The 14,107-nt window shown below is 39.6% G+C and overlaps 2 protein-coding genes and 3 long non-coding RNA genes across 5 annotated transcripts; 2 read left to right on the forward strand and 3 right to left on the reverse strand.

Moving 5' to 3' along the window:
* Positions 1-360: 360 nt before the first annotated feature.
* On the forward strand, positions 361-4,823 carry LOC106937275 (uncharacterized). Its single transcript, XR_001422353.1, has 4 exons — positions 361-463; positions 1,517-1,638; positions 3,472-3,623; positions 4,460-4,823. It is a non-coding gene; the product is annotated as an uncharacterized LOC106937275 (long non-coding RNA).
* Positions 604-1,251, forward strand: syce3 (synaptonemal complex central element protein 3). Its single transcript, XM_015018697.1, has 2 exons — positions 604-894; positions 1,027-1,251. Exons 1-2 carry the CDS (start codon positions 789-791, stop codon positions 1,215-1,217), a joined length of 297 nt encoding a protein of 98 aa, XP_014874183.1. The 5' UTR covers positions 604-788; the 3' UTR covers positions 1,218-1,251.
* A 10-nt stretch (positions 4,824-4,833) lies between the features above and the next one.
* On the reverse strand, positions 4,834-6,300 carry LOC106937276 (uncharacterized). The gene is made up of 5 exons (XR_001422354.1): positions 6,144-6,300; positions 5,388-5,574; positions 5,208-5,288; positions 5,045-5,129; positions 4,834-4,924 (listed from the first exon to the last, which is right to left on the reverse strand). It is a non-coding gene; the product is annotated as an uncharacterized LOC106937276 (long non-coding RNA).
* A 90-nt stretch (positions 6,301-6,390) lies between these two features.
* Positions 6,391-8,892, reverse strand: LOC106937277 (uncharacterized). The gene is made up of 4 exons (XR_001422355.1): positions 8,456-8,892; positions 6,690-6,752; positions 6,546-6,592; positions 6,391-6,440 (listed from the first exon to the last, which is right to left on the reverse strand). It is a non-coding gene; the product is annotated as an uncharacterized LOC106937277 (long non-coding RNA).
* A 3,319-nt stretch (positions 8,893-12,211) lies between these two features.
* Positions 12,212-14,038, reverse strand: LOC106937271 (protein Wnt-8a-like). The gene is made up of 6 exons (XM_015018696.1): positions 13,780-14,038; positions 13,658-13,691; positions 13,455-13,584; positions 13,167-13,292; positions 12,946-13,088; positions 12,212-12,877 (listed from the first exon to the last, which is right to left on the reverse strand). Exons 1-6 carry the CDS (start codon positions 13,839-13,841, stop codon positions 12,320-12,322), a joined length of 1,053 nt encoding a protein of 350 aa, XP_014874182.1. The 5' UTR covers positions 13,842-14,038; the 3' UTR covers positions 12,212-12,319.
* Between the last annotated feature and the right edge of the window lie 69 nt (positions 14,039-14,107).

The following is a 14,107-nucleotide window of genomic DNA, read 5'->3' on the forward strand; positions in this document are numbered from 1 at the left end:
AGATTTACAAAACATGCACAGTCTCATGGTTAACATAGACATATAATGCAAAATAAAAAAAGAAACAGGGAAGGCAGCTATCAGTTAAGCTGAAGGCTTTGTGCTAGTTGGAAGCTCCCTAAATCAAATTTTGTGTGGGACCCCAACTCAATTTTTCATCAAAATGAGAAAAGCATGAAAAAGTAAATTGTTTATTATGTTTGTAATGTGATTTTCCTTTTCCCAAGAGGTAAGAAGTAACAAACACTTGCTTTATACATGAATTAATGTGAAAATACAAATTTCAGAATTTCTAAAGCGGGACTTTAATTGACGTTTTATCAACATATTTTAGCATTTAATAGCTTGCTTTTTAAGGCAGGCAATGTGATAGGCAGACAAAAAAAAAAGAAGCTGGAAGTTCGCGCGCACGTTATAAATTAGCCGAGAACTTTCTTTTTGAGCTCCGAACCGGTTTTCGACGGTGAGTTTTAAACTCTGGTTAAACTAATAAACAGTATTAAAATTTAAGTAATGGAATAACTCCAAAAATAAGCTTCAGTAAGTAATTATCGTGTTTTGTCATGACGTTAAATTACCCCGTTTTACCTGCAGCTGCTGCCGTGCTAACATAAAAGGTCTTGCTAACCCAACAGTCTTAACGGTTTTCTCTAGGAGCGCAATATAAAAAGCACAACTCATTAATGATATTAATGACTATAACTTTGCTGTGACGTCTTTGTGTGGTTTATTTAAAAGAAACGACATAAGCCATGTCTTTAAATCAGTGCTACCCGTACATAATATAGATGGAGGATTCATCATGTCCTACGGTGCCTTCACGGAGCAACACCGACATGTATAAACTGAATAAGGAGTTGGAGAGAGTGATTGAGGATGTTGAGGACATATCAGGTGTGTAGCCGTTATATTTAATCGCATTGCGAGCCACTCATATTGTTACAGCTAATTGCGCCATAATGGGGGAGAAAAAAAAAGTTCCATTAATTTAACAGCGTGTGTTTATACATCTATGTCCACCCGCAGTGCAGCTGACCTGGATGGCTTATGACATGGTGACGCTGCGGACCGGTTTCGAGGGGGAAGCGTGTATGCGGGAGCTGCAGGAGGCGTACAGCAGATGCAGGGCGGCTGTCTTTGGGGAGGCTGTACCGCAGCCGCAGATGGAAGCTGGTGCTGAGAAAGCTGACTCATCACAAAGTCAAACTGTAGATTAAGTCTATTAAATTATACTCTGATTTATTGCTCCCATGTCAAAGTGGAGTAGCTATGACTTATTTACATGAGTTTCTCAAGTTTTAAACTGTTCTATTCTGTTTGGATGAATACTTTAAATAAAGAAGCTAATATATTTAACAAGGTGATGTGTCATTTTTTAATCACTGACTTGAATTAAATTTTTATTTTTATATACAACAATCACAGCACAGTAACATTACTTTTAACATTGACAGTGGTTATTCTCTTATGCCAGACTGGTGTGTGCACATAGTTTGCATCAAATGTTCTCTTGTAGCATTTTTCAGATGGAAAACGCAGAGAAAGAAGAAGAACAAGTTACTACCCCTATCGGCACTGCTCTGGAAAACATCCTGAGAGGCTTAGACTCGCTGTCCAACAACATGGATCAATTGGCATGTATGTTTTAACTTTTTATCCCCTCAGTTTACATTTCCCACAAAAAGTCTAAAGACATCTGCTTTTCCATTTCTGAGACGTGATACACTTGGAATATTACAGCAGTTTTTATATTTTCCTATAGATTCAGATGTCAGCAGTCCAAATTGGCATTAATTTGACAGCGCTGTCTGTCAGATCATGAGTTGCTGATGTGTAGATAGGGGTAACTGAAGGATTTTCACGCAGATGGCTTCCTTGTCAGTCGCTCTGACGTCGTTGCAACTTAAAATCTGCCTCAGGCGATGGTTGTGGTTAAGTTGGCAGTCAGAGCAGCATGCTCTTTTTTATCACGTTCACTTATAGCCATCAGCTCCTTTCAGACTCAAAGTGGGATTTTCTAACTAAATTTGCTGGATGCTTGGACTTGGACTTCGTTGTGATGGTGTGTTTGGTTTTGTCTCTTTATGACAAATAATTGTTTTGGATTTTCTAAAACTTGTTATTATTTTGTCATATGAAGGCAGTCTAAATTTGTGATTATAGTGCCCTGCAGAAGTTCTACTAACTCTTGAGCTTTTATACATTTTGTCACCTTACATCACTTTTGCATTTATTTTTATATGATTAAGAACAGTGCTGTGCATTTGTATTCAGTCTCCCCGGGTGAATACTTTGTAGAATTCCATCCTGCTGAAATCACAGCTGCAAGTTTTCAGTGAGTGTTTTTACCGGCGTTGCACATACCGAGGCTGACATATCTAATTCTTCTTCTTTGTATTGGATGGAGAGCACCTGTTAGCAGCAATTTTTAGGCTTTCCCACATATTTTTATCTAGTTTCAGGTCTGGATCTCAACTAAGACGTTCTAACAGATGGAAATGCTTTGATCTGGACCCTCTGGCTTTATTATTTGAGCCATTGTCCTCTTGGAAAGTAAACCAAATTGTTTTGCAGTCTCTAATATGGTTTCTTCCATAACTGCCTGTTTTATTAAGCTCCATCCATCTTTCCATCAAGTTGGATCAGTTTCCCTATCCTTGCTGCCACTACCATGTTTCCTAGTGGGAAATGAATGTGCACTGTGCAGTTTTTGACACACAATGTTTTGCATATAGGCCAAAAGGTTCATCCAGCCAGAACGCCATCTTTCACATGTTTTGTTGTGTGCTCTGCATGGCTTGTGTCCAACTCTTAAGTCTTACATCTTTCTTTCAGCAACGACTTTCTTATTCCCACGCTTAAATAAAACTTTTTTTTTGGATTATCGCAAGGCAAACAATTGTGAAATCTGTTAGCAGAGTTTCCCACTTGAGTTGTGTAACTGCAGATTTTAGCTGTGCTAAATTTTATTTACCAGAATATAGATGTGCTACTTTGTGTTGGTCTATCACATAAAGTTCGTTAGCTAGTGATTAGACTGCGACAAAACATAAATAAAAGTTCAAGGCGAGTGAATGGCTTAGCATGACACTGTACTTTCAAAACATTTTTTTGTGTCAAGTCAAATCTGAAATTCCCTAGACCTTCTTAGACATGATTATATGAGCATGTGTTGCTTTTTCTGTGCGAGCTCATTTGTTTGTACTCATCTTTTTGTGTACAAAAGCATCATCCACTGTAAGTCACGCTGACAAGGAAGTAACAACAAGCGATCATCAAGATGTCAGCGAGCAAATGAAGTCCAGCAAATCTGAGTCATGACAGACTGATGCAATTTGTAATTGAAGGAGGGAATAAAAAGATACACTGTGTATACAATTACATTTTTCCCTACGTGGATTGCTTTAGCTGCAATAACAGTTGCCATTGACCCGAGGCTACAGTGACAAATGATACTGGGTTTCTCTGCAGTGCGAACCCATCTGAAACAGTGCGATCTGCTCATCTCTGTTAGCCACCCTGACAAAGCGGTATTTCTCCAAGAAAAAAAAAAAATCCCAGAAGCGGTGAAGCAGCAGCAGCAGACCGGACTTTGAGCCTAACCTGAGGCGTGAGGAGCAGAGGTAATCTGTGTGGAAAAAAGTGCATAATTAAAAAAAAAGAAAAGATATCCAACACCTAAGCCAAATAAAGGGTACTCATTTCTGTTTTTTTAAGAGAAAGAGTTAAAGCAGTAAATATGATAATTACATAACAATGACCTTTTGGGATTTTGAATATTGTGACATTTATTTCAGAGCTTATTAAAACATCTAAGAAAAGCAACACACATGTATGCAAAAAATTTGCATGCATGGAAGACAGAAACATATGCGAGCACTCACGTTAAGCCTGCTGTTGGCGTGGTCAGAGTCCCGCAGGGTGCAGCAGACAGCACTGCGGCTGCTCCTCAGAGCACTGGTCTGTGGCATCTTTGAGCAGCAGCGGGGTGCTCATGTGATGGATAATCATCTCCTTCACCCTGAGGAAGCTCTAAAGCACAACAGCACACACTGAAAATGACGGGGACCTAATGACGCAGCGCACAGCACAAGTCGGCATCACACATTCCCTGAGGTGTGCCGCAATATGTGAACTTTTCAGTTAAATAAAAGAGAGCATTTTTTTTTTTTTTTTAGGTTTGCAGTGCATTTTAGCTCACCTTAGTGTTGTTTGTGCCATTTCCGAGGAAATAGAAATCATTTTGTCTCTGGATCTTAATGTTGAAAATCTTGCCTTGATTTAGCAGCATCAGAGTGTAGGGATGTTGTGTTGAGCCGTGTGAGCTGTCCCTCACTAAGAATGCTCCATCCTTCGAGAGATGAAACCACACATGAGAATTGCTGTTTTTGGGAGGGTTTTTTTAATGTCTCGCTGAAATGTGTGCATCTCTCTGTGTGTCTGAATATTTTATCAACAGAGAAAATGATGCAGCATCGAACCTTGTTCACCTCCCAGAGAGAAACTTCAGCCTGGTTTCGAGTTATCCTTCCCTTGTACCAGCTGGGATCCAAACCCTGGATTCACAGCGAGAGAAAAGCCACAGTAAAACACAAACATATTTTTTACATTTCTGCTTGATATTTTCACAGTTGTAGAGACAGAATATGTACCATGTATACTAAAAGTAACCTGATTTGTTAAAACAAAAGTGTTTTTAAGTTCTGTATCAGACTCGGAAAAGGTTTTTGCTGTTGTATTGTACAACATCGCCATCTGCTGTTTTGACTCTGAAAATGCACTTTTTTGTGTAACTAACTTCAATATAAATCCCAACCATTTTACCTGTACTTGTTGCTTATTGACATGTCCTGTTGTTCTTGTTGGTTGGTTTGACAGAACGTGTGATGTTGGTACAGGAACATGGGGAGTTATATTATTTGCCCTGAAAAAGAAGAAGTAAAAACAAATGAAGAGGAAAAAAAAGATGAGGACAGATAAATAACTTTAAACCCCAATAATTCTTTTTTTTTATTTTATTGTTTTTATTTTATTGTTATTTTACCTGTTAGACACATGTTGCTGCGGGACTGTTGGTAGCGGGCGCCTTCTGGTAAGTGTGCCGGTATCCAAAGCAACACTGCCCCCTGCTGGATAATTATAGGTAATGTGAAATTTAAAGAAATGCTTTAGCAACATGTAAACTTCCTTTTATGAACTGTATATACCTAAGCGTGTAAAGGCTCTCTGGGGAACCGGAGGTTTTTCTGGCTTCTTATTTGCGGCCCGTTGAAAATTAGATGAGTGAGCTGAAATGAGGAATAGCAAACATTAATTGGTTCTGAAGTAAACACAGTCAAAGTTTCTGTGCTTTCGACACATTTCTCCTCATGGAAGCTTTTCATTACCTGTGGGAAGACTGTGAACTTTAGACACCCTCTGGGGGTCAGGCAGTGAAAAGACTGGATGAAGCCTGTGATCTTCTCTTGCTTTGGCTTTATGCAGATTATCTGCTGTGAGCGGCTCAGTAAGAGGAACAATGTAGTTTCCATCTGCTGCTTCTTCGTTAAACTCCTCATAGTCACTTTCACTGTCCTAGTCAGAGGAAAGAGATCTGACTTAGCTAATATGCGTGTAAAGTTTGATCATAATAATTATATTACACCTCTTTGTGTCACATGGGAAATTTGGTAACACTTTCTATGACGGGGTGTGCATAAGGCTGACATGACACTGTCATAAACGTGACAGTGTCATGAACATGAAGGACTCTTTATGAATGTTGTCATGAAGTGTCATTCGGTAAATAATGACACATTTAATGCAAAGTTGCTTTAAAAATTGCATTTAAACACCATTAAAAGTGCTAACTTTGCATTAAAGTGTCATTATTTACAAAATAATGCAACGTTGGGACTTTTAATGGACTTTCAATGCATCTTTTAAAGCAACTTTACATTAAAAGTGTCATTTACCGAATGACACTTCGTGACAACAGTCATAGACATTTGTAAAGACTCCTTCATCTTCATGACAGTGTCGTGTCGGTCTTATGCACACTCCGTCAAATAAAGTGTTACTGAAAATTTTATTGCTTAAATGTAATATTTGTTTTTTTTTGTAACTAAAACAAACAAAACAGAACTACATATTGTTTCACTTACATGCTCATCCCAGACTTTTTCACCTTGCACTGTATAGAAATGAAAATTAATTAGATTGCTATCAAATTGCAAAAAATATGGTTGATTAATTTTATTTGCAAAGTTTAAAGGATGGGTTTTTACCTCCTGTAAGATTATTTCTTTTCTTAGATCTGCACATTAAATGAAGGTGAGTTCTCCTTTTTTGTGGTTAGTTTCGATTTCAGATTACATAAATAACATCTCTTTACTTACTTGGAACCAAAACTCTTCCTCTTTTCTTGCTTATTGACATCTCTTTGAATTTTTGCAAGTATTCTGCAAACCGTGGGAGCCAAACAATCAGTATAATATCAACAGTTTAAACTTGTTGCACTACGACCTGCTCTGATTCTAGTTAAATAACATTTATGCCAAACTCACGGGACGTAGGTGATTGGAAACACTTGAAGATCACGCTGGATCATATGCTAAATGAGTTGCATGTTTTGGAAATAAGAAAGTCTGTTACTCATCAAGATAAATACTCAGAATGTTGAAGACTGTGAGAGCTGAAAAGTAACTCACCAGAAATTGTGCTCCAGTTATGCCCCTCTTCAACACTACATTGTCACAGCCGAATAACTTGAGCTGAGAAAACAAAAACATATGTTTTATGAAGCACGAAGTAAAGGTTTTAACATACAGTTCTATGCTCATTTTGGACTGAAAATAAAGCTGCCTTTCTTGTTTGGAGCATTCTTTTGTTAATGAACTGCAATTAGGATCAATTCAATGCAATGATGAAACAACTTCTGCTCTTTGCATTCTCAGGTTTGCCATCATTTCCAGGAAAGGTACTGTCTTTAATATCTTAGAATCGCATAAATGCAACGTTAAAAACAACAAACTACACAGTACGATCTGTCGTTGCACCCTATAAAAGAATCGAAACCATTACAGCATTCAGTCAAATTGAACATCATGAAGTATGAGCACTTTTATTAAAGCAGTGGTGTAGCATTTGCCAAGCCAGTCATGCTCAGCCGTGTCTTGATGCCATGGAGCGAAGACTCGCTGAACGCACAACTGTTTCTGCCCACGTTCCTGCTAAAGACATTTCCAAAATAACATCAAATGCATCGTTTTAAAGTAACAGGAAAAAAGAAGATATTCAACTGCAAAACATGTTGCTTGTTAAAACACACAGAAAATTAGCCAATCACATAGCAGCAACTCGTTGCTTGCATCTAGAGTTTGGTAAAGACGATTTCCTGAACTTAAAACCAAGCATCAAAATAGGGGGTAAAAGTAACTTTAAATGACCTTGGACATAGATGAGAGAAAAGTAACATTTTGTCAAATAACTCGCTGCACATCAATCCTTGAAGGACATTCGCTATAGCAGCAGAATAGCACGACAGATACCACACCAAAGAAAAATAAACTGAGGATCCATTTTGCTTAAACTCACTAAGATTGGATTATAACAGTTTAGAAAAACACTCCCGGGTTTGATGTGTCAAGTTTCTAGATGTCACAAGTAGCAGAACCATCCTGCCTTATATCAATAGTTTAGGGTTATGGTGGTAGTATAATAGAGATGAAAATTGTTTCTTGACATACTTTGGGTGCAGTTGTAACCACTGAGCATTGTTTGTCACATCCCACCTGAATATTGTTGGTGACCAAGACCATCCCTTTATGATCATCTTTTTTGGGGATTTACAGATTTGCAACGTGGATGTATAGCCAACTAATCAGGTCATGATGATTTGACTTCAAGCAAACCAAAAACTGTGAAGGAATGTTTCTGACATCTTCGTCAATCTGCGCCATCAAGAATAAGGGTGGTTTTAAGGGCAAAAGGGGATTAAACTTGATGCTAGAAAAATGTCCCCAAGCCCATGTAGTTGCTTGTCTTCTCTGTTTGCTGTTACTATTTGCTGAGTTCACACCATCCCATGTTTAAGAAAGTTACAGAGCCTCAAGTTGTAGTGAATCAAAATAAGCATTTATCATTGGGGTGGAACAATCTAAATGAAGAAAAGGTTGCAACATGTAAGACTATCTCTAGCAGATTATTTCTGCTAGAGATAGTCCACAAGCCTTTAAAATTTGCTGTATCTTTCATAAACACCCATTTTGGCTTCTAAATAAACACCAATATCATATGTAGCTTATTTGAAACTTTGCAGAGATCATTTATTGTGGTGTTTAAAACCTCTGAAAAATTCAACACACTGTGACATTCTAGCTGATATGCTAAATTCACTTCACCTACTTCAAGTAATAGACTGTAAAATTATCGTAAAACACTGGAGCATAACTTTCTTTCGCATGAATCAACTCACCTGTCTCATGTAGTCTGCTAACTTTTTTGGCTCCCACGCCATCACATCTTCTTTAATGGGACCGTCGGTTAAACTCATCTTTACTAAATACCAGATTAACAACAAATGAAGCTTGCTGGGTTGTCTCCGAATTACAAAAGACCTAACCATAAAGTCTAAGACTTTAGAAGTACCTCCTCTGCCAAGGAGACTTTTGACATCCTCTTCTTACCTCTGGTCTAATTAAAGAATGTTTCAGTGGTCATAAAGGGCTATCTTTAGAGCAGTTAGTCACTGCAAAGTGTAATGCCTCTAAGCACAAAGCCTGCTGATTTCCTCTTGCATGCTAGTATACACTGTAATAAGTTTGCAAGTTCTGTAAGCACTTTAACAACAGACATTTAATCTACACATTTCTTAAACAGGTATAGAACTGGTCAGGTTTAAATAAATTGTGAATGTTCAAGCTCTTTGATTATGCTTTTCCTACACAGAGCAGAGTGTGTTTCTTACACACTTTGCTCTGTGTGGTCACAGGAAACACAGAGCAAATGTTTCCTTGCTGTGAAAGAACTAAACACTTTCCCGCATTTTGTGTAGGATAGTGCGTTTCCTGCACACTTTGCTCAGACATTAAAAAATAGCATCCTGTCATTTTATATTACCAGAGCAAAGTACATTTTTGAGCTTAATTTTAAAGGTAATAACCTTTACTGCAAATCTGTTATTTTGCTCAAATAGAATATCTCAACATGGACGATTTTCAGCTGTAGGCATTTTATATTGAAATATACGTCTTTTAATACTTTTTATTGAGCCAGTCATAAAAAGTATTTATGACTTTTTATAATACAGTAATTAAGAAGCAAACAAGGCACCACTTAAAGTAGCAAACATTCTTTCTATTCTAGGGTTCTATGTCTGAAAACATGCTCATGAAATCCTTACCATGTCTTACTTTTTTTGTCGATGCAACCCTACAACACCTTACGACGTATAATGACATCCTGTCACTGAGTAGTTCTATGAATCACCTTTACCTTACTTTGTCACCTTTCTTTTGAAACCCACAAACATTCAATGTAACCAGTTACCATCAGAAGTAACTACATTTGTAAACAGAGTGCACTTCTTTATAATTTCATCTCAGGTTAAATCCAGCTGTTCAAGTAAATGCCTCAGAAGTGCCATAGAGAACATTTGTGAACAAACAGCATCACAAACACCGAGAAACGCCACCAGAAAGGTCAGGAAACGCAGAGACGTTAAAAGCAGGGATAAGGTTTTATAACATCAGAAGTTGTGAACATCTCACAGAGCACGGTTCTGTCCATAACCTGGACTATGAAAGAGTATGGCACATTGCAAGGGCTCTTCATGTTCGAACTTTTTTGCCTATATACAAAGTGCTCTCTGTAGGAAAATTAACACAATGCAACATGGTGGTGGCAGCATCATGCTGTCTCAAACAGGCCAAGGTAGCTAAACAGTTGATAGGAGGAAGAATAAAGTTAAATACGGCGACGTCTTTGGGGAACACTTAGAGGTTTTTTTCCCCCCAGTAAGACAACAACTCTAAATATACAACCAGAACCACAATGGAATGGAAGGACGATTAAGGCAGATTTATGTGTTGTTAGGATTACCCAGATAAGATCTAGACCTAAATTCAGTTGGATATTTGTGGCGGTGTTCGAACACTGATGTTTGCAGATGCCCTACGTCCAATCTAACTGAGTTTGAACTATTTTGCAAAGATGAACGGACAAAAGTTCAGTCTGTAGATGCGAAGAGCTGGAATGCGTAACCTATAAATGTTACAATCTGAAGCAGAACTGGACATGCTTGCTCACATGGGGTGGACCAGCATGTTCTGTTCTGCTTCAGAACTGTTAAAAGGGTGTATGTGTTAGGAGCGTGCTCAAAGCCTGTTCAGCGTGCTTTTAATTAGTTTTTCACAAATACTTGTTTATAAGGAAGGATTAACTGCAAGTTGTCTGGAATACCCATGTGCAAACTTGACATGCAAAATACAATAAATGTCTTTTCTTAAGAACATTGTTCACCTTCTTTCATGGCATTGCGTCAAATTCATGTAACTCATTTTCCATGCATTAAATTTACTTTTAAACTTGCAGTAGGCATGCCTGTGTTAAATAAGGGGTTTAATATGACATATGTTGTCAGTTTCGGGCTTTATATCTATTCTTTGACCTGGTAAAGATCTAAATACATTTTAGCCTTACACAGAGACTTACAAAACCTTCAAGTTTAAATAGTCAATTAGGTCTTTTCTTTCTAAATTGTAACACATTGTGTTCAACCTTAGTTGTCTCGCAGCAGCAACTCCGCCCTGCGTCAGCCCCCCTGGTATCTCACACCCAGGTGACAGGGGAGGGCAGATGGAAGAAGGGGTGATCAATCACTCTTAGATTGTCACAGACCCCCAGGCTAGCCTGGATGAATACATGAGTAGCCCAGGGGGGTCCCAGTGGGAGATCCCCTGCAACTTCCCTCCCTGTTTTCCTCTTTTGTCCAGATTAGGAAACATGCACCCCCACAAAACCTGGGAGCTGTGGATGAGGCAGGGAATACAGTAAATAAAAAGTAAAACAAGGCCCCACTTAAAGTAAAGTGTTCATGAAAATAATTTAGAAAATCCAAATTGCTTGAGAAGTGGCCTTGCAATGGCGAGTCATTGGTCAACTCTGCAGAAATTAAACTTTTTGTGAAAATAAAAAGATTCATTGGAATCTTTTTTTTTTTTGTTTTTTGTCAGAGCCATAAAATACTCAGTGGAGTGCTGGGTTTAGCAGAACTGATTTGGATCTTCTTTATTACTCAACAGGGCAGCATGGAAAATATATGGCACATCCAAGAGTTTGATGTTGATTAAGATACAGATTGTGACAATGCTGTTTGAGCACATTTTGATTAAATGAAAACAGTTTCTTTGCTTTCTTATTTTGTATTACTTTATTAACATTGAAACCTCCCATCTGTCCCTACAGTCTATTTAGATTTTAGCCTGTAAAGAGTATAGAAGCCCTTTAACCAGCCTAATTTCTGGTAAACTTCCACAGCCCTCTAATGCCCTGTAGATACAGACCCCTGAAGACTGCAATATCCTTGCCATCTCTCCTTTGTATAAGAACCTGGCAGATTTATGACACACCCTGCTGAGATGAAGATTTTTAGAGTTCCAGGGGGTCAAGAAGAGGAAACAAATGAAAGACTCATTCAGGCCTGTGGGCAGAGAAAACAACCCCCTCAGACCTAATTATCTTCAAATTAAAACATTAGAAATATTTGAAATTCTTTTTTTAAATTATTATTAGAAAGCAAGTGTTACTTAGTTGAAGCGATCTACAATGCAATAAAGGAACACCAACTAATGCAGCCTGTGTTAAAACATTTTGTTTAACCCACCATGTATGTGACAGACTACATTCGGTGTTGCCTGTGGGATATCCCTCAAAGCAGCCAGTTCTGACAGGGATTATAAGGCCAGATTCCTTCTACCTCTTGCTGGAAAGCATTCCCTAATTTGTCTTTGAATGTAGTCAATACACATTGACATCAGAGTGACAGTGGATCAGCGCTGGATCAACACCTTGGCTAGGTGTTGATCTGCTGCGTGTTGATCTGTGTAATCCTCTCCTTAAGTGGATTCAGTCCATTCTTATTGTAATGCGTTAGTTCGACGCAGTAGCGAGGGAATGTATTTATTTATGAAAGCAACTGGACTTTTTAAGAGATTTTTTTTTTATTAAAGAAAGAGGAAAGACATAAATATATGCGCAAAGGAAACACTGACATTGATGATTAATAGAAAGTGCAGCCATAAAGACAAAAATAATACAAATATTTACAAACTCATATTTTTCATTTGGGTCCACGGTATCTCCGCCAGACAGCATAGCCGTCCCCGGCTTCCCTCTTCGCACACACATGCTTGACTATGACCTGAGAGCAGTCCTCGCAGTTCACCTTGCAGCACCAGTGGAACTTGCAGTTGCAGCTGCTCACCACCTCCGTGCGCCTCTCCTCCACTCTCAGGCCGCATTCGTGGCACAGCCGGCGGCAGCTCCGGCGCTCCCACTGGGTGAGCCCGGCTCCGTGTTGCAGACACTCCCTCCCCTCCGTGCCGTGCAGCCCCACACTGGCGTTCCTCCTACAGTAGTCGGGCGAGTCTTCCAGGTAGATGAGCTCCGTCTGGGCCACACCGCCAAACGCGTCCACGATGGCTCCCCGGCTGTCGGCGCTGTTTCCGGCTCTCACGCGCCTCTTGTCTGTGTCCAGCTTTTGCGCCTGGCTGTACTTGATCTTCAAGTAATTACCGATTTCTCTAAAATCTGACAACTGCGTCCAGCACGTTTGCAGGCTGCAGCTCTCTGACATGCCGTGGCACCTGCAGATGCGTTTCGTCGTTGCCTTCACGGCCTGTGGGAAAATAGAGTTGATCGGCGGATCTACCTTAAATTGGAAATATTCGCTTAAGCAGGACGTACTTGCCGTCCTGCCGCGTTGTTGTGCAAATTTACTGCGGCTCTTGAGTCCTGGCCTGTCTCCTGTGCGTCCACATACTGTTTGGAAATCTTTTCACCAAAATCCAAGTTATCACTGCAGCCACCCCATAACCAACCCCGGCCACCTGCATGCAGAGAAATCAAGTTAAAATTCAAAGCACTGATTTTTACCGCTATTTTAGATCACATTTCGTGGACCTCACCAGTTTTCCCATTATTGGAGACATCGCAGCCACAGTTTTCAAGGTCTCCCAGGCTGCAGTTCCTGGTCAGAGTGTACATGACTCCAGCAGCACTGATGGCATGCACGAAAGATGTTTCTCTGGTTGCTAAACAAATAGACATCGTTACAATACCAGCAACTCTTCCTTAAAATGCATGTCGAAATGAGCCAGAAATTGTACGATGGGAACAGGCACTGCATGGTTGCACTTTTGCATCCTTTATCTTGAAGAATTTTGAAAAGCATCTGGGAAATAACTACACCCTACCTCTTCTCAGACCTCTGGGATGGGTTTCGCTGTCAGGGCAGTTCCATCTGTCCCACGCAAACTGGTGTTTGCACTCCTCGATTCCATTCTGCGTGCCCACCTGCACGCTTTTTGCATAGGTGAGGTAGGCCTGTCAAAGAGACGGTTTTGTTCATAAAGTGCTCCTGAAATAAAAATAATTAAAGCTGCACATTTTTGTTTACCTTCGGTCCTGTCATTAGGAAGTTACTGGCCACCCTGAGAGAGAAAATAAATAAATTACTTTGCCTCCCCTTTTCCCCGTTATCCCTTTTCCAAATAAGAATCACACATTATGGTGTCTTACCAGGCGTGACCCACGTCCATTTTTAGATGGAGAAACAGAATCCAAAAAATTAAATGAGCCATTTTGTCATTTGCAGCACAATCCTATAGGAGATCTTTGACATTTGGATCCGCGTGCCGCAAAATTTCACTTTATTCCATCAAGGAACACAAGGAAGACTTCTTCTTTTGTTCCTCTGGGCCCGGGGAAGCTGATTGGGTGTCTGGATCAGGAAACGCCTATATGCGCACTTCAAAAGGGTGACCCACTCCTGCCCGAAGCTGCAGGACACCAGGACACCAATATACAAACGGTGGAATCAAAATGTAACATCTGACAGAAGTGACTG

The sequence above is a fragment of the Poecilia latipinna genome, unplaced genomic scaffold (genome assembly GCF_001443285.1).
Source record: "Poecilia latipinna isolate Pla-1442-1.1 unplaced genomic scaffold, P_latipinna-1.0 Scaffold2308, whole genome shotgun sequence".
NCBI lineage: Eukaryota > Metazoa > Chordata > Actinopteri > Cyprinodontiformes > Poeciliidae > Poecilia > Poecilia latipinna.

Excerpts from the sequence above, each read along its gene's own strand:
- syce3 (XM_015018697.1), top strand. The coding sequence starts at position 789 with ATGGAGGATTCATCATGTCCTACGGTGCCTTCACGGAGCAACACCGAC. Across the intron at positions 895-1,026 it reads GGATGTTGAGGACATATCAG|TGCAGCTGACCTGGATGGCT; the intron begins GTGTGTAGCCGT and ends GTCCACCCGCAG.
- LOC106937271 (XM_015018696.1), bottom strand. The coding sequence starts at position 13,841 with ATGGCTCATTTAATTTTTTGGATTCTGTTTCTCCATCTAAAAATGGAC. Across the intron at positions 13,692-13,779 it reads ATGGACGTGGGTCACGCCTG|GGTGGCCAGTAACTTCCTAA; the intron begins GTAAGACACCAT and ends TTTCTCTCTCAG. Across the intron at positions 13,585-13,657 it reads TCCTAATGACAGGACCGAAG|GCCTACCTCACCTATGCAAA; the intron begins GTAAACAAAAAT and ends TCTCTTTGACAG.